This window comes from Pogona vitticeps, chromosome 2 (assembly GCF_051106095.1).
Source record: "Pogona vitticeps strain Pit_001003342236 chromosome 2, PviZW2.1, whole genome shotgun sequence".
Classification (NCBI taxonomy): Eukaryota; Metazoa; Chordata; class Lepidosauria; order Squamata; family Agamidae; genus Pogona; species Pogona vitticeps.
Window position 1 is genome coordinate 6,023,475 of NC_135784.1, and position 26,140 is coordinate 6,049,614.

The 26,140-nt window shown below is 45.8% G+C and overlaps 1 protein-coding gene across 4 annotated transcripts; it reads right to left on the bottom strand.

Moving 5' to 3' along the window:
- Positions 1-988: 988 nt before the first annotated feature.
- On the bottom strand, positions 989-24,279 carry LOC110071012 (uncharacterized). Of its 4 annotated transcripts, none has more exons than XM_078386927.1 (5): positions 24,013-24,279; positions 23,200-23,312; positions 22,667-22,865; positions 22,023-22,107; positions 989-7,405 (listed from the first exon to the last, which is right to left on the bottom strand). In XM_078386927.1, exon 5 carries the CDS (start codon positions 7,074-7,076, stop codon positions 4,488-4,490), a length of 2,589 nt encoding a protein of 862 aa, XP_078243053.1. In that variant the 5' UTR covers positions 7,077-7,405; positions 22,023-22,107; positions 22,667-22,865; positions 23,200-23,312; positions 24,013-24,279; the 3' UTR covers positions 989-4,487. The 4 variants fall into 4 exon arrangements, with proteins under 4 accessions (XP_078243053.1, XP_078243052.1, XP_072843276.2 ...); XM_078386926.1 differs by having other exon boundaries at positions 22,671-22,865; positions 24,158-24,274; XM_072987175.2 differs by lacking the exon at positions 22,667-22,865 and having other exon boundaries at positions 24,013-24,274.
- Positions 24,280-26,140: the final 1,861 nt, after the last annotated feature.

Here is a 26,140-nt window from a genome sequence, read left to right on the forward strand (position 1 = left end):
CAGAGCCTCTTTATTCCTCTCCCTCATGGCCAGGGCCAACCCCTCCCTGCAGAAAGAAAGAAAGCCAGACTGGGATGGATCCACTGTGAGGAGGCGTCTGAGGGGAAGGTGAGACCTGCCCTCCCAGGAGAGCAAGAGGGAGGCAGGAGCTCCTGCCTGGCTCCTCCAGATCACACGCCAACCTTGGAGGGAAGGAAGGAAGGTCTGACTCCCTCTGCAAGTTCAAACATGACAAGAAGAATTCACACTTGGAGAAAGGGGTGACTGGGTCAGTCTGTGCCAGTGACAGGTACAAACAGACACACAGACACAGAAGGGCATCCCTCCCGCTCTGCCTGTGAGGAAGGCCAAACAGGCCAGGAAATCCTTCTGAAAGCAAAAAGGAGATCTGGAAAAGAGGCCAAGAAAAGGTGCAGTCTCCCCCCCCCATGCCCTTGCTTTCTCCTCTTTCTCCAAGGCTTCTATATGTTTGAGAGATTTTCCCCTGTTTTCCAGCAATGGGATTTCTGCAATGGCAGCATCTGGGCCGAATCCTAAGGGCCAGGGTCCCCTGAGCAAGGCCGGCCCAGTGGGGCCCCTCCTGACTGGACGGGGAGCGTCTCTCCCTCTGCTCGCCCACCCAGGCCAACTCATCCACCCAGGTGTGGCCTATGCAGGGGGGGGTGGGCACTCCAAAAAAGGCCAAGACAACCACCCCCCAGGAGTGGGGCTTTCTCAGTGGTGGCCTCCAGGCTCCAGAAGTGGTTTTCCTTGGGATCAACGTACGGCTTCCTGCCTCTCGACCTTCAGAAAAGAGAAGGAAGGAAGGCTGAGCTTCTCAAAGGAAGCCTTTGGGACATAAGGGTTTTTATTGTTATTGCTGTTGTTGTTCTCTCTCTCTCTCTCTCTCATATCCCCTCCTCTCTCCTCAGAAAGAGCCCGGGATAATATTTAAAACTAAAAACAGGAAACAGGCAAATAATTTTTGAAAAATCAAAGAAATACCATATTTATTTATTTATTTATTTTATTTATTCCCCACCTATCTGTTCAACATGACCACTCTAGGGGCGGCTTCCAGACATATAAAAACACAGTAAAATGTACATATAACAAAAAAAACCCCAACATACTAAACAATAACAATAGGCAGCCAACAATAAACAGTGGACATATTTTTCAAGATGGCAATATAACAAAAAATAAATTAAAGAAGAAAAGATTGTGTTATCTGGAGGGAAAGCCTGCTTGGAGTCCCCTAGCATCACCCGCTGGGTTTTTCCCTCCAGGAAGGACCAGATCCACCATAAAAAAGAGTCCAATCCTGGAGAAAAAGACCCAGAAGGACACCGTGGATGATGGTATTGAACGCTCAGGAGAGGCCCAACAGAATCAAAAGGGGACACACGCCCTTTGTCCAGATCCCAGCCGAGGTCATCCACCAAAGGGACCAAAGCTATGGTCTCTCTCTTCTAACCAGGCCTGAAATGGCCAGATTGAAAGGGATCCAGGTAATCCATCTCCTGCAGGAAACGCTGGAGCTGAGAAACCATCACACGCTTGTCAAGAGTGGTGCAGTTTTTAGCATTGTGTGTTGCCAAAGCTCTTTGTTCCAGTTGCAGACGTCAAGAAAATCAGGCAGAGACAACAATGTGGAAAAATATATACAGCAGTAACCCCATTACAGCTGTGAGGCATGAGCAAGAAAAGAAATCACTACACAGTGTCTCTCTATATTCTCACTCTCCAATCAGTTGTCAGAGATGATTACATCATCTTCAACGTAAAGAGGTGTATTCCAGTCTCCTTGTCAGGCACCCCTGCTGACACTTTGTACCTGATCTCTGTGCTTCATGTTCATGGCTGTAAAATTCAGGTTCCATTTTATTTGGTGTATTTTATATAACCTTGCCCAGGAGTTGGAATCTTAGAGACTAACCTCTTGTTGTCCAGTAGACTGGGATCCCAGGAGGGCTTCTTCCATCATGGTCTTCTTCCTGCCTCCTCAAAACCAAATGGTGATCCTGCCCTCCCTGCAAAGAGGCCTTCACCACTTCCTGACGGGTTCATTGGCAGGAACTCTCCCACCCTTTTCTGGGTCTTCCCCTCCCTGCCAGAAGCCTCTTTTGCTTTTTACTCCCACCTTGTTGGGGGAGGGCAGGCCCCCTGCAGTGTAGGGTTGCCAGACGTCCAGCAAAAGGAGGACATGTCCTCTTTTTAAGGTTAATGTCCTCCGTCCGGCAGGCAAAGGGAAAGCTCCAATTAAGGCAGGAAGAAAGGTGTGAGAGAGGGACGGGTGGCTTCATCAAGCTTGTTTAAAGGTAAGATTGTAGAAAATTTAGGGAGGAAGGTACGGTGTGTGTATGTGTGAGACTGACTTTAATAAATCATTGAAAAAAGGATGTGACTGCAAGGGAGAGAAGGCTCCAATTAAGGTGGGAAGTAAGGTGCAAGAGAGGAACCGGGTGGTTTCATCAAGCTTGTTTAAATATATGTAGAAAATTGAGGGAGGGAGGGAGGGAGGGAGGGAGGGTGTATGAGAAAGACTGAATCAAAACGATGAAAATAGGAACTGATGCAAGCAGGAGCGAAGGCTGGTCTGGAGTTCTGGGGGGGCAGCGGTTGCCGAGGGAAAGGAGGCAGAGAGAGAGTTCTGTCCAAAGAATTCCTGGGACAAAAACCTACGGGAAGCAAACTAGCAGAAGGCTTGTGAGGGTTGTGACTTTTTCAAACTCTCTCTCTTTGTGTGTTTTTGTGGGTCAACCCATTCGGTGTGGCTGGCATTAAAAACTAACCCGTTTAGATCAACCACAAGCAAGGCTGGCTGACTTGGCTGTTCATCTGTGCCATCATCATGCTCCAGATTTCCAGGGAGAGTTAGAGAATTTCCCAAGCATTATAGGTGCAAATACAAAAAAATTAAAAATAAAATGATGCCTCTTAAAGACTATTTTAAAAAAAATGTGAGGTAGGTAGGTAGGTTCAATGTATATATATATGTGTGAATGTATGCATGCATATACTATGTATTGTATTACTGTCCCACCCATCTAGTAAAAGAGCTCTGAGCACCTAACAACTATAAAGCGAACAGATATGACAACTGACTCACAGCAGGTGGTGGCTTTTCAGCTCAAGGGGTTCCTGGATGAGATGGGTTATCTACTGTAGATCCATTTCAACCTGGTTCAGGCCTGGTTATGGATTGGAGGTCACCTTAGTGGATGACCTATACTGGAAACTGGATAAGGGACCTGTGTCCCTGTAGGTTCAGGTGGACCTCTTGGTGGCTTTTAATACTATTGACCATGATATCTTTCTGGGTAGTCTATCTGAGATGGAACATGGGGGCCACTGTTTTACAGTGGCTCTGGTCCTTCCTGAAAAGAAGAGCTCAAGAGAGGGGTGCTAGATGATTCCTGTTCACCACCCTGGCCACCAGCCTGGGGCATTGCTCAGCATCTGTTTCGTCCCCTGTGTTATCCAACATCTGCATGAAACCACTGGGAGAAGTTGTCTGGGATTTTGGGGGTGGGACTCAATAGGATGTGGATGACATCCAACTCTATTTTTGCTTTTCATCTAAATCCGAGGAAACTGTTATAGGTTATAAATTAGTGTCTGGTGTCAGTAATGGATTGGAGGGTGAAAGCCTGGTCTCTCAGTTGTTGGAAGGATCCAGATGTGCCACAGAGCCCAAAAGGCATGCAGCTGAATTGAGAGAGCTCCTTGGTGGTTGAGAAGACAGTTTTAACTCTGTCTTCCTTCCACAAGGGATCTGCCAGTAATCCATGATGAGGTCCAAGAGTTCTGGAAGACTAAACTCTCTAATGTCTTATCCACTCACGGCACTGAGATCTCACAGGCTGATGCAAAACTGAACACTGGCCAAGGAGCTTTCCTGAGGTGGAGGGGAGTAGACAGACTACCTTTGGTCCCAGTTCGAACTCCTAGGGTTTCAATTTGGTGTTGTAACCATGCTTCTGGGCCAGTTGGAAACTACTGCTAACTGTTCTCGCATTCCACGCACCTTCTATTCTTTGCACTTAGGTGTCTTTCAGGTCAAGTATGGAACTGGTGCTCAGATGAGACTAGGAAATATGGTGTTGACTGTGCAGTTAGAAATGTGCTGCCGAGATCCATTGTTCCGCCTACTGCGGGGAGTGAAAGAATCCTGACTCTGCAGCTCCACTCATTAGCAAGACCGATCACCCTCATTAGTGCATATGCACCAACAGCAGAAGTCCAAGACAAATTCTATGATGATCTGGCAGCTACAATTTAAAAAAGCCTTGAGAGAAAGAAACAGTTTTTGTCTTTGCTGGAGGGAAGGTGGAGTACCACAGGAAATGAAGGATTCAGACATCACCACACTATACTAGAAAAAAGGCGACAGGAGTGACTGCAATAACTACCATGGCATCTCTCTTCTCATGATTGTACAGCAGCTGCTTGCCCATGTTGTGCTGAAGAGACTCCAGGTGCTTCCAGACAGAGTCAATCCAGAATCACAGTGTCAGTGCTTTGATATAAACTAGTTTCTCCCCAGTGTGAGTTCTTTGATGTGAACTCAGGTGAACTCTCTGACTAAAGCTCTTTCCACACTCCATGCATGTATATGGTTTCTCCCCTGTGTGAATTCTTAGATGTGAACTAAGGTTACTGCTGTGCCTGAAGCACTTTCCACATTGCATGCATTTATGTGGTTTCTCCCCTGTGTGCGTTCTTTGATGGGCACGAAGGCTACTGCCATCAGCAAAGCTCATTCCACATTGCATGCATTTATATGGTTTCTCCCCAGTGTGAATTCTTTGATGAGAACTCAGGTGAACTCTCTGACTAAAGCTCTTTCCACATTCCATGCATGTATATGGTTTCTCCCCTGTGTGAATTCTAAGATGTAAACGAAGGCTACTGCTCTGACTGAAGCACTTTCCACATTCCATGCATTTATGTGGTTTCTCCCCTGTGTGCGTTCTTTGATGGTTACGAAGGCTACTGCCATCAGCAAAGCTCATTCCACATTGCATGCATTTATGTGGTTTCTCCCCAGTGTGAATTATTTGATGTGAACTAAGATGACAGCTGCGCTTGAAGCTCTTTCCACATTCCATGCATGTATATGGTTTCTCCCCTGTGTGAATTCTAAGATGTAAATTCAGGCTACTGCTACAAGTGAAGCTCTTTCCACATTCCATGCATTTATATGGTTTCTCCCCGGTGTGAGTTCTTTGATGTCTACTCAGGCCACTGCTGTGACTGAAGCTCTTCCCACATTCCATGCATTTATATGGTTTCTCCCCATTATGAGTACTTTGATGGGAACTCAGGGCACAGCTGTGACTGAAGCACTTTCCACATTCCATGCATTTATATGGTTTCTCCCCTGTGTGCGTTCTTTGATGAGAACTCCGGTGAAATTGGGAATTGAAGCTCATTCCACATTGCATGCATTTGTATGATTTCTCCCCAGTGTGAGTTCTTTGATGTGAACTCAGGTGAACTCTCTGACTGAAGCTCTTTCCACATTCCATGCATGTATATGGTTTCTCCCCTGTGTGAATTCTTAGATGTGAACTAAGGTATCTGCTCTGACTGAAGCTCTTTCCACATTCCATGCATGTATATGGTTTCTCCCCTGTGTGCGTTCTTTGATGGGAATTCAGGGAACTGCTACGACTGAAGCTCTTCCCACATTCCATGCATTTATATGGTTTCTGACCAGTATGAGTTCTTTGATGGTTACTCAGGGTACTGCTGTGACTGAAGCACTTTCCACATTCCATGCATTTATAAGGTTTCTCCCCTGTGTGCGTTCTTTGGTGGGTACGAAGGCTACTGCCATCAGCAAAGCTCATTCCACATTCCATGCATTTATATGGTTTATCCCCAGTGTGAGTTATTTGATGTGAACTAAGATGACAGCTGCGCTTGAAGCTCTTTCCACATTCCATGCATGTATATGGTTTCTCCCCACTGTGAGTTCTTAGATGTGAACTAAGGTGACTGCTTTGACTGAAGCTCTTCCCACATTCCATGCATTTATATGGTTTCTCCCCATTATGAATACTTTGATGGGAACTCAGGGCACAGCTGTGACTGAAGCACTTTCCACATTCCATGCATTCGTATGGTTTCTCCCCTGTGTGCGTTCTTTGATGAGAACTCCGGTGAAATTGGGAATTGAAGCTCATTCCACATTGCATGTATTTGTATGATTTCTCCCCAGTGTGAGTTCTTTGATGTGAACTCAGGTGAACTCTCTGACTGAAGCTCTTTCCACATTCCATGCATGTATATGGTTTCTCCCCTGTATGAATTCTAAGATGTAACCTCAGCCTACTGCTACAAGTGAAGCTCTTTCCACATTCCATGCATGTATATGGTTTCTCCCCTGTGTGAATTCTTAGATGTGAACTAAGGTATCTGCTCTGACTGAAGCTCTTTCCACATTCCATGCATGTATATGGTTTCTCCCCTGTGTGCGTTCTTTGATGGGAATTCAGATAACTGCTACGACTGAAGCTCTTCCCACATTCCATGCATTTATATGGTTTCTCACCAGTATGAGTTGTTTGATGGTTATTCAGGGTACTGCTGTGACTGAAGCACTTTCCACATTCCATGCATTTATATGGTTTCTCCCCTGTGTGCGTTCTTTGATGGGTACGAAGGCTACTGCCATCAGCAAAGCTCATTCCACATTCCATGCATTTATATGGTTTATCCCCACTGTGAGTTCTTTGATGTAAACTCAGTTGAACTCTCTGACTATAGCTCTTTCCACATTCCATGCATGTATATGGTTTCTCGCCACTGTGAGTTCTTAGATGTGAACTAAGGTGACTGCCCTGACTAAAGCACTTTCCACATTCCATGCATTCATATGGTTTCTCCCCTGTGTGCGTTCTTAGATGGGAATTCAGGGAACTGATATGACTGAAGCACTTCCCACATTCCATGCATTTGTACGGTTTCTCCCCTGTGTGCGTTCTTTGATGGGATCTGAGGTTGCTGCTCTTACTGAAGCTTTTCCCACACTGTAGGCATTTCTCGCCTCTCAGAGGTTTGTCACGTGAAGTACAATCACTGTGCATCGTGATGCTCTTGCCTTTTTCTATGCATTGACTTCGTTTCTACTCTAGATGGACTGTGTCAAGTCTTTTGATATCTGAGGCACCCTTGAATGTTTATTTGCCTAGGGAAACCTTTGTCCTTTCTTTTGATTTTTTTCAGGTCATCAGAAGTGTATCAAATTCCCTAGCAGGAGAAGCTGGAGTTTTCTTTATCTCTTTTTTTCCTGGCTTCCCTTCTCCCCTTTTCCTCCTTTTAAGTGTGTAGAATTTTTTTGGTGCTCCACACTTGGGTTTTGTTTTCAATGAAAGAATGACTGGCTCCATAGAATTCCTGTCATCCTCTTCATCACCTTATAGAGGAAAAAAAAGAGATAAAAGAGGAGTGCAACGTAAAAGAAATATCTTACTTGTTTGGAGAAGTTCAAATCCCGAGGGCCCGATGAAGTGCATCTAAGGATATTGAAGGATTAGGTTGAAGAAATTGCAGAACCACTGTCTAAATATTCTCGTGTCATCATGGGAGGTGGGTGACGAGCCAGACAGGTGGAGGGGAGCTGACAATGTCCCTATCTATAAAAAGGAGAACCCGGGAACTGCAAACCATTCAGCCTGACATCCATCTCAGCGAAAATTCTTGAGCAGATTACAGAACAGACACTTTGCAAGCAGATTCCAAAGAAGGCAGTTAGAACTGAAAACCGACATAGAAAGACTGAAGGAACTGGACATGTATTGCTTTGAGAAAAAGCGCCTGGGGGGAAGAGAGACGTGATTTTTTTCTTTTTCTTTTTTCGAACATGGCGGACGGGTGCTACTTTGTATTGGTCTGGTCTCTGTGGTTTGTTATTTGTTTTCTTTTGTTAAATTGTGTTTAATTATTTTTTACCTCATTTGATCCTAAAAGCCGGCATTTCAACAAGAGACAGAAATGACTGTAAGAGGGATGGAATCTCAGGGGGTGAGTGAAAAGCTTGGGCTGGGTGTTCTTCTAAGAACATCATGGGAGGTTCAGAGTGGCTCCCCCACTTGACAGCAGTACCGTCACTAACATCCAGAAAATTGTGGGAACTGAATGATCCATTCATGATGGACAGTCTAATCTCTTGGGACTTAATCCATTGGATTTCTGAACAGGAAGGACATTTAGGGTCCTGCTGAAGTCCTGGATTAACATCTCATTTGAATCTCAATTTTAAATTTTGGATTAGGCTCCCACACCTACCGTCACTTACAGAAATTGATGAAGGCTCAGAAGATGTTCGGATCAAATTCCTAACATTGTTACCATCTGTACCCAGGACAAGATTTATAGGGCATTTTCTTTTAACAACATAATGAGGCTTTAAACTTTATAGGATACAGAAAACTTTCCCACCAAGTTTTATTGATACACTGCTTTTCATGGAGAGGGAAGGCAAGAGAATATGGTTTGGATGTATTTGAAACATCGTGTAGACATGAAAGAATGACTATCTCCCTGCCTCAGAACCATTGCTGCTGACAAAACCCAGGGGGGATTGCTTTACCTTTTAAGTTTGATGAATTAACCTATCATCCATTTTATGAAATCCAACTCATATATCTGAGTTTAAATCCCATTGAGTACTGCTTTTGCTTCTCTATCACTTGAGGGAGTGGGGGAGATGTAAATTAACCTGGAAATTTAGCTCATAACTTAACTATTGACCCATTAACACTATAATTAAAACTTCGAATTTTATAATTGATCAAACCTACTGAAAATTATTTCATCAACCAGAACTGATTAACTGAGAAATTATATTATGGCAATTTTATAAACTGTATACACCAACTGACTAACTCTTTTAAATCAGATATACCGTATTTTTCGCTCCATAAGACGCACCTCTCCATAAGACGCACCACATTTTTAGGCGAAGAAAACAGGGAAAAAATAATCTGGGAATTTCGGCCTGCTGGGCCAGTGGGAGTGAGGGTGGGGGAAGCCTCCAAAGGGTCCGAGAGTGCCTTCCAGGACCCTTCGTTTAAGATGTCAGCATCAGAGCTGAATAAGAATATGCTATTAAAGGGCATTAAATTAAATACAGTATATCATCCTACAACTTCAATCAGAATTTCAGACCAACTGTTATTTAGTACAGCTCTCAAGTGGAGCAGAATAACAAATCGCACACTTTGCTTTACCTTCTTTGAGTGCCAAATGGAGACAGGTGATAAAGAAAGCACTCATGCACAAGCTATGAAGTTTCCCCCAGAAATTAATTCTAACCCCCAGATTCCTATCTCAGAAAAATTTCCAAAATGGCACACAAATATGCCTCTGCTGGAGAGATTACTGGAGCTGTCCCAGCAAATACACTTATTACCAATGTAATACCAGACTCCTAAAGAAACAGAACTCTCTGGTTTGGTGGGGGAGGGCAGCTGGGGGCAGAGGGAGAAAGCAAAACTGGTATTTATGTGTTGGCTTTTTTTCCCCTCTACAATTCTGTGTGCAGGAAACCAGGATGTTGCTGAAGACATTATTAGTAATATACAAGTGCTTTTGCAGTCACTGGAGAGAAAAAATTGAATGTTCCTAGCTAAAAGGGAAGTAAAGGAATGCTAAACTCAGGCTACTAGAAATTTCATCAAGATGATGTATTCCCATCATAAATATATCCAAATATAGCTGGAGGTGGAAATGCAACAGTTTATACTATGAACAGAGCACCAAGTATAGCATGAACAAAAGCAGCCTATTTGGATTTAAACCTATTTAGAAAATGAGATTATATCAACTCAAATCCAAACAATTCACCAGAAGTGATATACAGATCACATCCTCCAATACCTGTTGTCATGACAAGCATACAGATTTACACTTCACCTTTACTTTGACACTGACATTTTCCTTTAAAAGCCAGATGTTACCATTTATCAGTACAAAACACTAACTACAATATTAACTACACTCTCTAATATTAACACTAACTACACTCTCTAGTAATCCATTCTACCATGTTTAGATGTATACTTTCTACATATTTCAAAAACCTCATTGGAAGATAGATTATTCAGTAAGCTATACAGAAAAAGCTATCTCACCCCTGGGCTACCCAAACAGAACTAGCACCCAGTACCTAGTAATGCTAATGGGGCAGAAAAGAGGAAAAAAAACAATATGTGCTTCGACATTCTTTTGCTGATATGAAACTGAAATCACAATCTAAAAATTTCACTATTCAACAACTTTTAAACTTTGCAATGTTTGAAACATTATACAGAGAAGCTTGTCTAACTGAGATAGCAGAGAAGCCATACAAGCTTCTCTGCATAATGGCAATTCCCATGCCATACCCAACTGATCTCTTTAACTTCTTCCTTGCCATTTTCACTCCCAATTCACCCTTCCACTTTCTTTTCTGCTGGACTTGCTAGGAATGAAGGGAAATGCTGAGCTTCAATTTTGCCTAGACTCACACACCTTGTGGTAACAAAGCTCTGCCTCTTAATTCTATTTCTACAAAAACTAGTTGCAATCACCCAGAAAGTACTTTGCACAGGCTCAGAGGGAACAGATTGACCAAGCTTTGGAGGTCCCTAACTCAAACTGCCACCTCAGCTTTCCCTTTTTTAAAAGGCTACAGCTGACTTCCCCTAAAAACTCACATCTCTTTAAAAAGCTTTCACACCTTAACTCTGCCACTCAGTCCCATTGTTTCCCATGGCTCTTCCAGATGTGCTCACTTTCAATGGGCCAGGCATTAGTCTTTGTACCAACAGTCTCATCACTAAAGATGCCCTTTATTTTGACTCAGACTAGAGCAGCAGACATGCCATCAGCCACAGAGTTGCCCAAGAGCCACACTAAAAGTGAAGGGATTGGAGCTGGGGGCGGGGGGAGAAGAGGAAAAGAGTGCAAAGATTTGGGAACTGAGAACGAACCCACTTCTCGCCTGTAGTGTCAATGCAAACTCTTCTCCCGAGTACCGCGAAGGAAGTCTTAAGTTTAGAGGCTAATTCCCAATCGCGAGTGGTTGCAACCGGCAGCCCCAGGGGGCGGGGGAGGGTTTAAAGGCACAGCGCTCTGCAATTGTTGCTGGACTTCCATTCAACTTACCCCAGGAGACCTCACGAAGAGGCCAACCAGCTCTCTTCTCCTCTAGTTTTTGTCTTAACAGCAGGAGCCTCGTCAGCCCCTCTCCCTGCCTGCCCATCTCCCTCTCTACACGCTCCGTCAAGACCATCCAGCCAAAAAGTTGTCTCCCGGGAATTCTGCCTCAGACCCCCTTCCTTCCCTCCCTCCCGTCCCTTTTCTCCCACCAACGCGCCTAAGCAAAACACTGACGCCTGCAATGTGGGGAGGTGCAGACCCGCTGCTGATGCTGTTGAGGGAGCAGCCGAAAGTGTGCGGTGTGTCTGCACAGCACCAGCAGAAGCGCTGCCGCCAAATATGCATGCAGCAAGCGAAACTCCCGAGACCCAGCAGTGCGAGCGAGCGAGTCTCTGCTAGCAGAGAGGATAGTCGCCGCCGGCTCTGCCAAGACCCAGCAGTGCAAGTGAGTCTCTGCGTCTCTGCTAGCAGAGAGGATAGTTGCAGCCATCTCCTGAGACCCAGCAGTGCAAGCGAGTCTCCGCTAGCAGAGAGGATAGTCGCTGCCACCAACAATCCCCCCTCCATTTTTCCTTTTCCCGGTCGTGGAATCCAACCAAAACAAAAGCCTCAAAAGCTGCCGATTTTGCCCCCGCTGGCCCCGTTGGGAGTTGGGGGAGCTCCCAGGAGTTCTGGAAGGCAGACTCGGACCCTTGGGAGGCTCCCCCCCACGGGGTCAGTGGGGGTGAAATCGCTGCCTTCACTCAATAAGACGCAGAGACTTTCCCAAGCACGTTTTGGAAGAGAAAAAGTGTGTCTTATGGAGCAAAAAATACAGTATACTATTTATTCTCACATTGCACCTTAACCACAACAGCATTTGTCATCTGAGATCGTGGTCCTGTGACCTAGTGTAGGGAATGAATAACATCCAAATGGCAATGGGCAGGGAAAAGTACAGTGCTGGCCCAAGAGGAAGTAGATCTAGAAGAAAGGGGGTCAGATATCTGAAGCCTGTCCCTTCTTCTAGCTTGGATGCCAGTGGCCAGATATGAGGTAACTTGCTCAGGCAACCCTTGTGACCGTGTGAGTGGGTTTATTTATTTATTGGATTTCTCTCCCGCTCATCTAGACCAAAGGCCTATTCTGGGCGGTTTACAAATATAAAAACAATAAAACCAAAAACATATATTATAGGTCAAAGATGGCGAAGTATACTAAATTAAGATATGGCAGGAAGGAAAGCCTGCCCAAATAAACAGGTTCTAAGGTTATTTCTGAAAACACCCAGAGAGGGAGCCATGCGGATCTCAACTGGCAAGTTGTTCCAAAGGCTAGGGACCACTGCCGAGAAGGCCCTCCTCCTTTCCTTCTAGACCTCCCTCAGTATTAGACCCCTCAGCTGCCCTGCATGGCTGGAATGAATGATTCTGGCAGAACTGGGTGGGAGAAGGTGCTCCGCCAGATATTGAGGTCCTAAACCATTTAGGGTTTTATATGTCATCATAAGGACTTTGAAATCAATGTGGAAACGAATGGGCAGCCAATGCAAGGCGGCCAGCGTGGGGGGATATGTTGGTACATTTTCAGCCCTGTAAGAAGTCTGGCCACCGTGTTTTGTATCATCTGAAGTTTCCGTGACAGTCTCAAAGGCAGCCCCACGTAGAATGCATTACAGTAGTCTAATCTTGATACTATGAGTGCATGGACCAAAGTGGTGAGCGCCGCCACATCAAGATAGGGACACAGCTGGGCAATCTGCCAAATGTGGAAATGTGTGGAATGGACCACAGATGACACCTGGGTCTCCATGGTGAGCACCGGGTCCAGATGTACACCCAAACTGCGAACCTCAATCTCGGTGGTAAGAGTCACCCCCCCAAAGGAAAGTGAGTTTCACAGACCACTGATATCTGGGACACCCACCTGAAAGACCTATGTCTTGCTTGGATTCAGCCTCAGTGCATTCACCTGCATCCATTGCCGAACAGCCCCCAGGCAGCACTCAAGGGACGAAACAGCATCCACTGTTATTGGGAAAAAGGAGATGTAGAGGGGCGGAGCAACAGGCAGTGAATTCTCAGGGCTCTGAGAACCCCTGGGTTTTATTCTGTGTCAGCAGACCCTCCAAGAAAGGAGGCAAGTTTTCAACAGGAGAAGTGGGCTTGCAGCAGGGAAGCTTGGAGACGCTGGAGAATTCAGACTTGCAATCTGCTTTTTTTGGAAGAGTTTCCTTTCCTCATTGCAACTGACTTGTGAAGTCGCCATGATGAATTGGTGTGTAGCTGCCCGGAAAAGGGGAGAAATGAAGATTTATGATCTGACTGCATGAACAGAAGGTGAACGACTATTTTTATGGCAAGTAACAGATGTGTGGGGGTGCCATTCTCGAGGTTGCTAAGCCACATGGGTGTTGTAGTGTAGAGAAACCTCTCCTAGCATCCTGTGGCTGCTTCTGAGGGGAGGAGGAGCTGCCACCATTCCTCCTCTTTCTCATTATCATAGAGAGCTTGCTATACAGGCCTTCCCTTAGGCCAATCAGAGAGCTTGATTAATTGCCTTTCTCCAGACCAACCCTATAACAAGATGTAACCATTGTCCTATCTGAACCCTGTCTACTATCTGTAATGCTGTCACGACCTGTGACCTTGTAATGTTAATAAAAGGACAGTCTCCTGGGAACAGGGCAGACCAAGAGAGAGGAGGCAGACAAGAGGGAGAGAACCTCACAGATGGAGAAGACTTCTCATTCTGCTTTCTTGCTGAGTCACCCACTAGGAGTACTGCTGGCAGACATCCATCTCTGTGTGTGGCTGACTTCCTTAATCTATTGCTAAGAGACTCTTTGCTATCCTATTATCTGGAGATCACCACAAAGCCCATCAACCTGCTCATTGCCTGAACCCAACATAATTTTTTTTCTTTCTTGGAAGCCAGTTTGTGGCGATAGATCTCTTAAGCGGCAGAGAATCTTTTGGCAATGTTGGAGGGCTTTTTTAACTGCGCCACAACTGATAGGTTTTCCACCTTAACCCTCCCTCCCTAAGATTTGGCTTTTTTTAAATTAGAAGCTTGAGAATCTTGAATGACTATGAACAACTTAATCCATGGAACTTTACTTTGAGCCATAAAGGGGGATTATAAATCAAATAGTCACTTTTATGACCAGAGTGTTCTCCGCAGGACTCTGAATTCATTCAGAGTCAAGGAGCTAGGAGGGAAACCTGAGCAATTTAGTCTGTTTGACTCTTATGGTTTTGGATGAGAGATTGAGGGTGAGAATCATTATTGGGATTTAAAATGGAGGCTTATCTTGTATGCTGTCTTCAGGAATTTCAATTTAATCTCATCAATTATCTCAAGGCTCCTGTTTCAGAACTGGAGACAGAAATCAAAACAATACTTCTTGGCTGGGACATTAAGATAGAGACAGGAGACAAAGACTGTATTTACTGAATTTTCTGAACAACTACTATCGCCAGAGAAAGAGACTACTGCTCTTAAGAAGGAGATGGGACACAAAATTACTGACTGCTTTGAATTCATTGGACGATTGCCTCTGGAGAGGGAGAGAGAGACTTTAAAAAAAACAGAACAAAATATTTAAAAATGAGGAAAGGAGGGACAGGGACAAGGTGGGAAAGCATATGGAGATTACCTTGATGGAAAAGAATGTAAAAGGGAAGGCATGGGTGAATTTAGAGGCAGAAATTTATGATCAGAGATGGGATAGATCTGTGTTGCTCCAAAATCAAGACATCGATTATACTGGGAGGAAATTAGTAAATCGGATAGAAAATACCTTCAAGAAATTTCATAGATGGCATTTCAAAACTGGCAAAAGGGGAGCAAGAGATTAATCTTTAAAGTATGATACTGGAGATGAGAAGCAAAAATGAAAATGGGAAAGGTAACCTGCAGATTAAATGATAAAATTTCTTGGTTTGAGAGATATGTAGTCACATATAAAGCAATATGAGTAATTACACTATGAGCAATTTTGGCTAGGTGGGAATCTAAATGGTAGACAAGCATATGTAATTATGAATTTTAGAAAGGTTAATAAAGAATAATAATATAAGATGCTTTTGTTTCTATGGTACATATATAGAGATTAAATATGAGTGAATTACTATACCGATTATATAGACACAAGTAGGTATACAATGTCTTTTTACCTGCAAAAGTGGGGATCTTTGAGAAATGTATTAATCTGGCTTAGAACTTGTGTGTGTGTGTGTGTGTGTGTGTGTGTGTGTGTGTGTGTGTGTGTGTGTGTGTGTAAGTTATCTTAATGATTAAATTAGAATTGCTTATGATGAGTATTGGATAGAGGGTTATGCAGGTTAAATAAATAAATAAATAAATAAATAAATAAATAAATAAATAAATAAATAAATAAAATATTCTAATTTAAATGTTATATGCACTTATCAACCATTTAAAATATTCAGCAAGTAACTTCCAATTTTTGTTATACAGTATTTGTCTGCTCCATGTATAGACCAGGGATTTCAGATTACCTATAGCCTTGTAAATCTAGAATTCATTTCTTGCATTCTTTTTAGCAGCTTTGAAGTGCCATCTATAAAATCTCTATCAGTTCTTTCACCTGCATACCCATCTAATTTCATCTTTAAGATTACTTATCCCTCAAAAAAACTCCAAGCCAGGACAGTACATTGCTCAAAGATCTCCATTTTTACAAATAAAAATGTATTATATACCTAATCTTATCTACATAGTCACTATAGTAATTAACACATATTTGATCTCTGTACATTTGATCTCTGTACCATAAAAACAAAAACATCTAATATTATTATTCTTCATCAACATTTCTAAGAGTCATAATTACATATGCTTGTTTACCATTGAGATTCCCACCTGGCCAGAATTGCTTATAGCATGATTACTCATATCTCTTTATGTGTGATTATATATCTCTCAAAGCAATTTTTATTATATAATCAGCAAGCTACTTTCTCCCTTTTCATTTCTGCTTCCCAGCTCCAGTGTCATATGTCCAAGATTAGCCTCTTGTCTCCTTTTTGCCAGTTTTAAAATGCCATCTGGGAAATCTCTTTAAGGCATTTTCTATCCGATTTACTAATTTCATCCCAGTATAATCGATGTCTTGAATTTGAAGCAATATAGATCTATCTGATCTCTGATCATAAATTTCTGCACCCCAATTCACCCATGTCTCCCCTTTTACATTTTTTCCTATTGAGGTGATCTCAGTATGCTTTCCTCCCTCATTCCCGCCCCTCCTTCCCTCATTTTTAAACATTTCATCCTGCTTCTTAAGGAAAACAGTCTCTTTCTCTCTCTCTCTCTCTCTGACGATAGCAGTTGTTCAGTGAGTTCAGTGAATTCGGTCAGTTTGTCTCCCATCTCCGTCTTAAAATCTAGGTCAAGAAATGTCGCCTTAATTTCTGCCTTCGCTTCTGAAATTTGAGCCATGAATTGATTAATGACATTGAACTGTCCTGAAGATAGCACTTGAGATAAGCCTCCATTGTGAATTCCAATAATGAGTCTCACACTCTATCTCCAATCTGCAACCATAAAAGTCAAACAGACTAATTGCTCAGATTTCCCTCATGGTTCCTTAGCCAGCCCAAACTCAAAGTCCTGCAAAGAACACTGGTTGTAAAGATGATTATTTGATTTCTAATCCACCTTTATGGCTCAAAGCAGAGTCACATAGGTTACATTGTTCAGAGTTATTTAAGGTTCTCAAGCCTCTAATTTATGAAAAGCCAGTTCTTGAGGAGGGAGAGTTGAGGTGGAAAAGACAAAGTTAGTTTCATTTTCCCAGTTCTCTCAGTTGTGAAGCAGTAAAAAAAACCCTCCAAAGTTGCAGGGCTTACCAAAGATTCTATGTCGCTTAGAGATCTTCCTCCACAGTCAGCTTCCAAGAAAAAAACATCTGATCTATTACTTGTCATAAAAGTAGCCATTCATTTAACCTCTGTTCATGCAGTCAGATCGTAAATCTTCTTATCTCCCCCTTCTCTGGGCAGCTACTCACCATGCATCATGGCAACTTCACGAGTCACTTGCGATGAGGAAATGAAACTCTTCCGAAAAAAAGATCGCAAGTCTGATTCTCAGCGTTTCCAAGCTCCACTTGCTGCAAGACCACTTCTCCTGTGGCAAACTTGTCCCCCTTTCCTGGGGGATCCGCTGACTTGGAGTAAAACCCAGGGATTCTCAGAGCTCTGAGAATTCCCGTTCCCACTGACCATTCCCACTTGAAAAAGCCACCCAGGGCAAGCCCTCAACAATGGAGCCAGACACCAGCAGCGTTGTCTCGGCATCCTTAGCAACTGCACCTTCCCTCAGTTCCAGTGCATTACCAGGAAGTTCCACGGTGGTCAATGTTTCAACCACCATCAGAGTCATCACATTCTCAAGCTGCAATCCAAACCTCGGCAGCGCAAGCTGTAGCTCACTCCCGTGGGTAGCCATTATATATAAAATCACCTTGTAGGTTACTAGTCACTCCTTAGTGGTAAAGGCGAGTTTGGAGGCCCTCCACGTGTCGATAGGGGCCAGGGATGGTAGTGGGATATTGCTAGGTTACCGCACTTCCCACGACCCAGCTACCTCCCTACTGGAGCTGGAGGACTTTGTCTCCGTGGCACTGTTGAGGTCCCCAAAAGCTATTGGTTTTGGGTGACTTCAACATTCATGCAGAGGCAGAGACTTCTGGGCTGGCTCTTGAGTTCTTGGAAACCATGGCTTCCTTGAACATGTCCCAACATGTCATATGCTACCATGCTACGTGGGTGGTCATATGCTAGACCTGGTTTTTTTCCACCAACTGGAATGAGTGTGGTTTGATGGTGACCAACCTTATGTCAGTCCCTTTGTCATGGGCAGATCACCACCTAATAAAATGTAATCTCTTAGTTGCTCTCCTCCCTTACAGGGAGCAAGGACCTATTTCTATGGTCCGCACTCAAAGGCTACTGGATTCTGTAGGATTCCAGGATGCCATAAGAGGTGTACCGGCTGATCTGCCTGGGGCTCCTATTGAGGCCCAATTAGTGATTAGTTTACTGCTGCTACCAGGGCTGTTCGCTCCTAAATACCCTCTCCAACACAGAGCTCAGCCCGCATCCTGATTTAATCAGGACCTACAAGCGATGAAGCAAACTAGGAGAAGGCTAGAGCGTACATGGAGAAAGAACCCGATGGATTATAATTGGATAGCTGTCTAGGCCGCAACTAACCTTTACCTGGCCACGGTAAAGGCTGCTAACTGAATACATCTCACTAACCGGATAAGCAAAGCTTCAAACCAGCAGGTGGAGCTTTTCCGTATAGTGCACGACCTATCTGGAATTGGTCGAAGTGACGGGCCTCCCCCTAGTATCTCACCGGACCAATTTGCAGCATTTTTAAAGCTAAAGTGGATGCCAGAAGCCGGGAGCGCTCTCCTTTTTTGGACACTGTGAGTCGAGCAGAGATGTCCAGTGCTCCGCCTTGCCCGGTGACTCTTGACCTCTTTCAGTCTGTGACACCAGATACTGTGGACAAAGTGCTTGATCGCTGTCGGGCCACCACCTCATCCCTTGACCCTTGCCCGGCCTGGCTAATCAAAGCAGCCAGGCCTATAACTGACTGGGTCACAGCAATAATTAATGGGTCGTTCCTTGAGGGCAGGTACCTCCTGCTCTCATTGAGACACTCATTATGCCCATAAGGAAGAAACCCGGTTTGGCAGTGGATGAAATGGGCAATTATAGGCCTGTCGCCAACGTTTCATTAGCAAAGTGGTGGAGAGGGTGGTGGCCGATCAGCTTCAGGCTCATTTGGATAAAACAAATGCCCTGGATCCATTCCAGTCAGGTTTCAGCTGTTCCATGGTACAAAAACGGCATTGGTCACCCTGTATGATGACCTATTGAGAGAGGCTGACAGGGGTAAAACATCCCTGTTGGTCCTCAACGGTATCTCGGCAGCCTTTGATACCGTCGACCACAGTATCCTCCTGAGAAGGCTCTCTGAGTTCAGAAAGAGTGGCCTGGCATTTGCCTGGCTCCGATCCTTCCTTGGAGGCAGTCCTCAGAGAGTACAGCTTGGGGTCAGGGTATCGGCCTCATGGAGCCCCAATTGTGGGGTTCTGCAGAGCTCGATCATCTCCCCAATGCTGCTTAACATCTATATGAGGCTGCTGGGTGGGGTCATCAGGGGGTGCAGGGCATCGTGCCATCAGTACGCTGATGACACCCAGCTCTACATCTCCTTTTCACCAACTACAGGGGATTCTGTCCCTTCAGCGTTGCTTGGAGTCTGTGCTGCAATGGATACAGGAAAATGGGCTGAGGCTCAAGACGGACAACACGGAGGTCCTGAGGGTGGGTGGCCCCACCATCAGCGGTCTGGGAAACTCACATTTGTGAGGTGACTCTTACTGCAAAGAGTGACGTTCGCAGCTTGGGGATCCACCTGGACCTGGCGCTCACCATGGAGACACAGGTGGTGCCAGTGGTCCATACTGCCTTTTTTCATCTGGGGTGGATAGCTTGATGTTGGGGCACTCACCACTTGGTACATGCACTCGTAATCTAGAAGTTAGACCACTGTTATGCGCTCTATGTGAGACTACCTTTGAGGCTGATGTGGAAACTCCAAATGGTGCAAACTGGGGCAGCCAGACTCCTTAGTGGAGTGAGAAAATACCACCATCTCTCCCACTCTGGCCACGTTGCATTGGCTGCCCATTCAGTTCCGTGTATGCTTACATACAAAGCCCTAAACAGTTTAGGGCCTCAATACTTGGTGGAATGCCTACTCCCACCGAAATCTACCCGTATCACCCAATCTAGTCAGGAGGTGAGGCTGAGGAGCCTGATGCCGAGGGAGGTCCAGAAGGAAAAGCAAGAAACCAGGCCTTCTCAGCGGTTGCTTCTCGCCTCTGGAATAATCCTCCTCCTGAGATTTGTGCGGCCCCCTCGCTGGGCATTTTTAAAAGCCAATTGAAAACCTGGCTGTTTAGGCAGGCCTTCCCGCCAGTTACTATTTGATTTATTTCTTCTTACTCTTTCCATCTTGAACAATTGGATTATTGATGTTTATAATGTTATTTTTATAATGTTGGAAGCTGCCCACAGTAGTCAGTTGACTAGATGGGCGGGGTATAAATCCAATAAATAGATAGATAGATAGATAGATAGATAGATAGATAGATAGATAGATAGATAGATAGATAGATAGATAGATAGATAGATAGATAGATAGATAGATGATAGATAGATAGATAGATAGATGATAGATGATAGATGATAGATAGATAGATAGATAGATAGATAGATAGATAGATAGATAGATAGATAGATAGATAGATAGATAGATAGATAGATAGATAGATAGATAGATGATAGATGATAGATAGATAGATAGATAGATAGATAGATAGATAGATAGATAGATAGATAGATAGATAGATAGATGATAGATAGATAGATAGATAGATAGATAGATAGATAGATAGATAGATAGATGATAGATAGATAGATAGATAGATAGATAGATGATAGATAGATAGATAGATAGATAGATAGATAGATAGATAGATAGATAGATAGATAGATGATAGATGATAGATAGATAGATAGATAGATAGATAGATAGATAGATAGATAGATGATAGATAGATAGATAGATAGATAGATAGATAGATAGATAGATAGATAGATAGATAGATGATAGATAGATAGATAGATAGATAGATAGATAGATAGATAGATAGATAGATAGATAGATAGATAGATAGATAGATGATAGATAGATAGATAGATAGATAGATAGATAGATGATAGATGATAGATAGATAGATAGATAGATAGATAGATAGATAGATAGATAGATAGATAGATAGATAGATAGATAGATAGATAGATAGATAGATGATAGATAGATAGATAGATAGATAGATGATAGATAGATAGATAGATAGATAGATAGATAGATAGACAGACAGACAGACAGACAGACAGACAGACAGACAGACAGACAGACCAAAATCTGGGGAAAAAGTAGAAGCTGGAAAATGACTCATTCAGGAAGAGGATTTTTGGTCTACATGTTTACTCCTGTTTACTATAAAAGTTAGGGATATTTCCATGGCTGGTGTGCTCCAGGACAGCGTTGCAACTGGGCATCCATGCTTTCGTGTCTGTGGCTGATCACTGAGAGACAGCGAAGCAATCACCTTTCTGTCAACTGAGGGACTTCAGGGTCGGTGTGTAAGTATAGGATGAATGTGTGAGTGAGAGGCCCCTCAATATCTGGTATACCATTATATGCATTGGGAATATATATGTTACATGAATAAGTGGAAAACTATAAGTGGTTGTTCAGTCTCTTCTTGTGGGCCAGCTTCTTGGGAACTCGGATCTCTCTCTCCATTAGAGTAAAAGGACCATAACCTAAGTAGGGTAACATACTCCACTCTATCCCGGATGTTGTTAAACACCAAATCCATGTCAAATAAAACCCAATGAATCCAAGATTAATCATGGATGATCTTCCCCTTTTTTCCAGCGATGGGATTTCTGTAAGTTCAGCTTTTGTGCCAAATCCCAAGAGCCAGGGTCCCCTGAGCAAGGCCGGCCTGGTGGGGCCCCTCCTGACTTGACCGGGAGCGTCTCTCCCTCCGCTGGCCCACCCGGGCCACCTTATCCACCCAGTTGTGGCACTTACAAGGGGGAGTCGGCACCAGAAAAAAGCACAGACAATCATCCACAGCAGTTAATGCAGGGTTGAGCCAAGCAGGATTGGGAACTAAAGTAATAATAACAACACTCTGCACATGTTCAAAGAGGCAGCGTGGTAGATAACCAAATGTCTCCTGCAACCTGGGCTCAAAACACCACTTGGCGTGAAAAACTCACCAGTGATGTGCGTGCTTCTGGATCTTTTGTTTGCAAAGCGAAAGTCTTTTGCCCCCCTCGAGTTGGCTGGAAGTCACTTCACAGGCTACGAAACAAAGCAGAAAGAACAGAACCAAAGTGAAGGGAAGAAGACGGAGGTTTCACACCTGACTAGTCCTCTGCGAGGGGCAGAGAAGAACAGATTGGGTCAAGCCCATCTCAGTGGCCTCTCGATCCCTCGAGAGTGGTTATGGCAGACCTGGGGGTGGCGGCCCCCTCCCCAAAGGTTCCTGGGGCTGCCAGCAATGGGGCTTAAATGCTCTGACATCCAAGCTGCAAAAAGAAATGGTCTTCTGCTGACGGGAGAGTAGCTGGCTGGAGAGCTCTGGGGTTCAGGATTGGTGACAGCGGAGCCAGATGTTGGGAAGCCGACTCTCCCCCCATGGGCTGCCTCCCGCGAGAAGAGCCAGCCGGGGTGGTCTTGGGCCAGCTCCACCCTCCCAGAAGGAAAGGGGGAAACCACTTCTGAGGACTCTCTCCCTGGGAAACCTTGGAAAAAGGGTCACCCAAGTCAGAACAAGCTTGATGATAATGATGATGATGTTATAATATTATAATATTATAATAGTATGGTGGTGCCTCTGATGAAGATAAAAAGAGCTGACCTGCCTTGCAAAGTTTGGAGGGATCTGCCGTTTCATCTCTTCTCATTCGGTCCTGGAAAGAACCGGGAGAGATCGGCTCATTCTTCCTCCCCCTCCCTGGGAGAAAAGAAGAAGCCAAAGGATCCCTCTGGAGAGATCCCGGGAGGAAGGAAGAGCAAAAGCTTTCCCTCTAGTCGGCTTCCTTTCTCCTTCTTACATCCTGTGGGGCAGAAAAAGGAGCAGGGGATGAAGGGAAAAAGATGAGAGGGAGGGGCCTTTTGTAAACCAGACGGCTCTGAATGGTGCACCCAGGAGAAAGCACCCACCCATGGAGAAGCCCCTTCCTTGCAGCCAGGAGAGCTGGAGATCTCTTTTCCGCCTCTGCCCCAAACCTGTGGCCTTCCTGGGCCTCTTTCCCTTTCTGTTTTGCTTTCCTCTCCGGATAAAACAAAGGCTTTTCCCATAATGCCACCAGGATTTCCCCCCTTCAACACACACACACACACACACACACACACAGGGAGGAAATCCCTTCAATCTACCCACCCACTCACCTGTAGTGAATCCCCAGCCTGGGATCTGGTCAGGAGGGGGATCTGGTCTGCCCCTCCCTCTTCTCGATCCAGAGCCACTGAACCAAGTGCTTCTTAAGAGTCCCCGTCAAACACTACAGAGGGAGGGGGATACAGAAGAGGCTCAGGAAGGCAGGCCAGGCATTCGGGGGGGGGCTCCATCACTCCCAGCTGACCCCCCCTCTTCTCCCCCAAAGCCCCATTTCTGGGACCCCCGTGTCTCTCTTTTGCAGCCCCCCTCCCATTCTCCCTCCCTGCATCCCCCAGGGCAGGGGGCCTTAAAGTAACCTTTGTAAGTCTTGGGCAAAAGGGGGGTGAGGTGGGGGTGTTGGGGGAGTGAAAAAGCACAGAGGAACGATCCATCCTCTCCCCCTCTGCCACCCCCCCTGGAAAAGGGTGCCTGTAGAATGTGGGAAAAGAAGGGGGTCTCCTCGCAGAAAAGCCGAGGAGGTCCCACCAACACATGCAGACAACGGTCCTGGGTGTCTTGCTCGGGATTGAGACACCCCCCCCAAGAGACTTCCCATCTGCCCCCTCCTCCACATTTATCCCATAGATCTCATCATTCATCAGCACTGAGCAGGTTGGCCATCAAGGTCTAGGAGGATCAAGAGAGAAACAAAATAGGAGCCCCCACCCCCCCGGAAGGCCTTTGCGGGTTGCAGACTGAGCAGGAGGAGGGGCCCAATCCAGACTGTAGGATCTCTCTGGGGTGGGGAGGTTCTTTTTTTGTTTTGTTCCTTAAATGTCTCTCTGCAACCCCTAGCCCCCCCTCCTCCTGCCCCAGTCTTGCACCTCCCGATTGCTCAACTCCTTGCAGGTCCTCTGGCAGGAAACTCGCGAGGAAGCCACCGCCCCCCCTTGCAAAGCGGCCTTTCCTGGGGGCGGGTGGATCCTAGGGGTGGGAGGGCAGGAGGAGGCCGGACTCCCAGCTTCCCACCTCCGGTTCTGCCTCGACCCCCACCCTCTGGGAGCGGCTCTTCTTCTTTCCTCTTTGACAGCTGTCGGGTCTTTCCTGTTTTCGAGTACGGAAAGAGGGGTGGGGGCAGGAGGAGGAGCGGAAGGGGCGGAGCCTCAAGGTTGGGGACCATTGTGACGTGAGACGGATTCCTAGAGACGAACAATCCTAGATTAGAGACGTTCTGGTTTCTTGAGCAGAGATTCCTAGAGAGTAAGCGTCAGAGACCAAAAAAAAAAAAGAGATCAGAGAGACATGGATTCCTAGAGGGAAAGCATGCCAGACAAGAGAGACGGATTCCTAGAGGCGACTGGAAATATACCCCCCCACGTGCTCAATCCTGTTTTGTGGGGATTTCATACCTTGCAGATTGTTGGAAACTTGAAGAAGCAAAAAGCGACGGCTGTTTTGAGGGCATCTTTTCCTCTTGCATGGAGTTGAGGTTAAAGTTGAGTGGTTTTCCCTGCCCTTTTGTTAGGATTGGGTGTCCGTTGCCCTTCCCGTCCCTCTGGCACCTTGAATCTGGTTAAGCCTTCCAGGGAAAGTCGGGGGGGGGGAGCAACCAATTAAAAAGGGGGGTAGATGCAGCCCCCACACCCATACACACAGGCAGCTGTCGGTCTTTCCTGTGTTCCAGAATGGAAAGAGAGGAGGGGGAGCAGCAGAAGGGGCGGAGCCTCAAAGGGGGAGGAAACAAGAGGGGGGAGACTCACGTGGGGGTTGCGAAAGCATCTTTATTCCACCCCCAACAGTGTGGGCCAAGCATTTCATGCGCCCCCCGTGGAAAAAAAAATCAGGGAGCGGCCTCGCCCCCGTAGAGCCTTTTTCTGCCTCCTTTGGGGGGGGTGACGATGTCCAGCGATCCCCCTCCCTTGGTGGCCTTCCTGGAGGGGCGCCCCCTCCCCCGCCGGGGCCAGAGCCCTCCCCACAGAAAGAAAGCTAGCCTGGATCGATTCAGGTCGGCGGGAGGGAGGGGACGTGGGGTCCGAGGGGAAGGCGGGAGGGCCCCTCCCCCCGCGAGAAAGGGAGAAGCAGAAGATCTTGTTCTCTGCAAGTTGGAACACTGCAACAAGGGTCTCAACACACACACACACACACACATATAAATACACACAGAGAGAAATCATGCAGAGCCAGCGCCCTCCCCCGCAGAAAGCTCGCCTGTCCTCCCAGCGCATCCGCACCCTCCTGGCAGAGGCTGGTGTGTGTGTGTGTGTCGGAAAGAGAAGGCTGCGGGGGGGGGGTTTGCTGGATGGGTTTTTACTTCTCCCGAATCCTTCCCACCCCTCGGCCCCTTGTTTTCTTCCGGCCCTAGACCCTGAGCACAATACCCAGAATAGCCAGAGAAGTGGGGAGGAAAAAAAGGGACGGCCTCGGCTGGTGCTTTCTGCCACCGGGTTCAGGCACCGCAGCAGAGACAGAAGAAGGGAAACCACCCGCTCTTTCCATTTGAAAAGGAACTCGACTGGATGATCTCTGATGACCCCTGGGCCACGTGGGAGGGGCTGATTCACGCGTGGGTTTTGCAGTGACCACGCCGGGAGAGGCAGACTCTCTGGCCTCCTCTGGTGGCCAGTCCTGGCATGGCACCTTGGAGACCTTTTCACAGAGAAGGCCAAGAATCTGTGTTTCCATTTTCAGATGGGATTGATAAAAAGAGATCATAAAACCCCATAAAATAATAGCTCTAGATTTTCATGTTTTCCAGAATGGAAAGAGGGGAGGGGGGAGGGGTGGAGCCTCAAAGGGGGGCAAAAACAGGAGAGGGGAGACCCACGTAGGGGGGGGTGCCACAGCTTCTTTATTCCTCCCCTCCATGGCCAGCACCCTCCCTGCAGAAAGAGCAAGCCCCAGATGGATCCACGGCGAGGAAGCATCCCAGGGGAAGTTGGGACCACCCCCAACAGGGAAAGGGGGAGGCAGGAGCCCCCCCCCGGCTGGCTCCTCCGGATCACACACCGACCT

Excerpts from the sequence above, each read along its gene's own strand:
- LOC110071012 (XM_078386927.1), bottom strand. The coding sequence starts at position 7,076 with ATGCACAGTGATTGTACTTCACGTGACAAACCTCTGAGAGGCGAGAAA.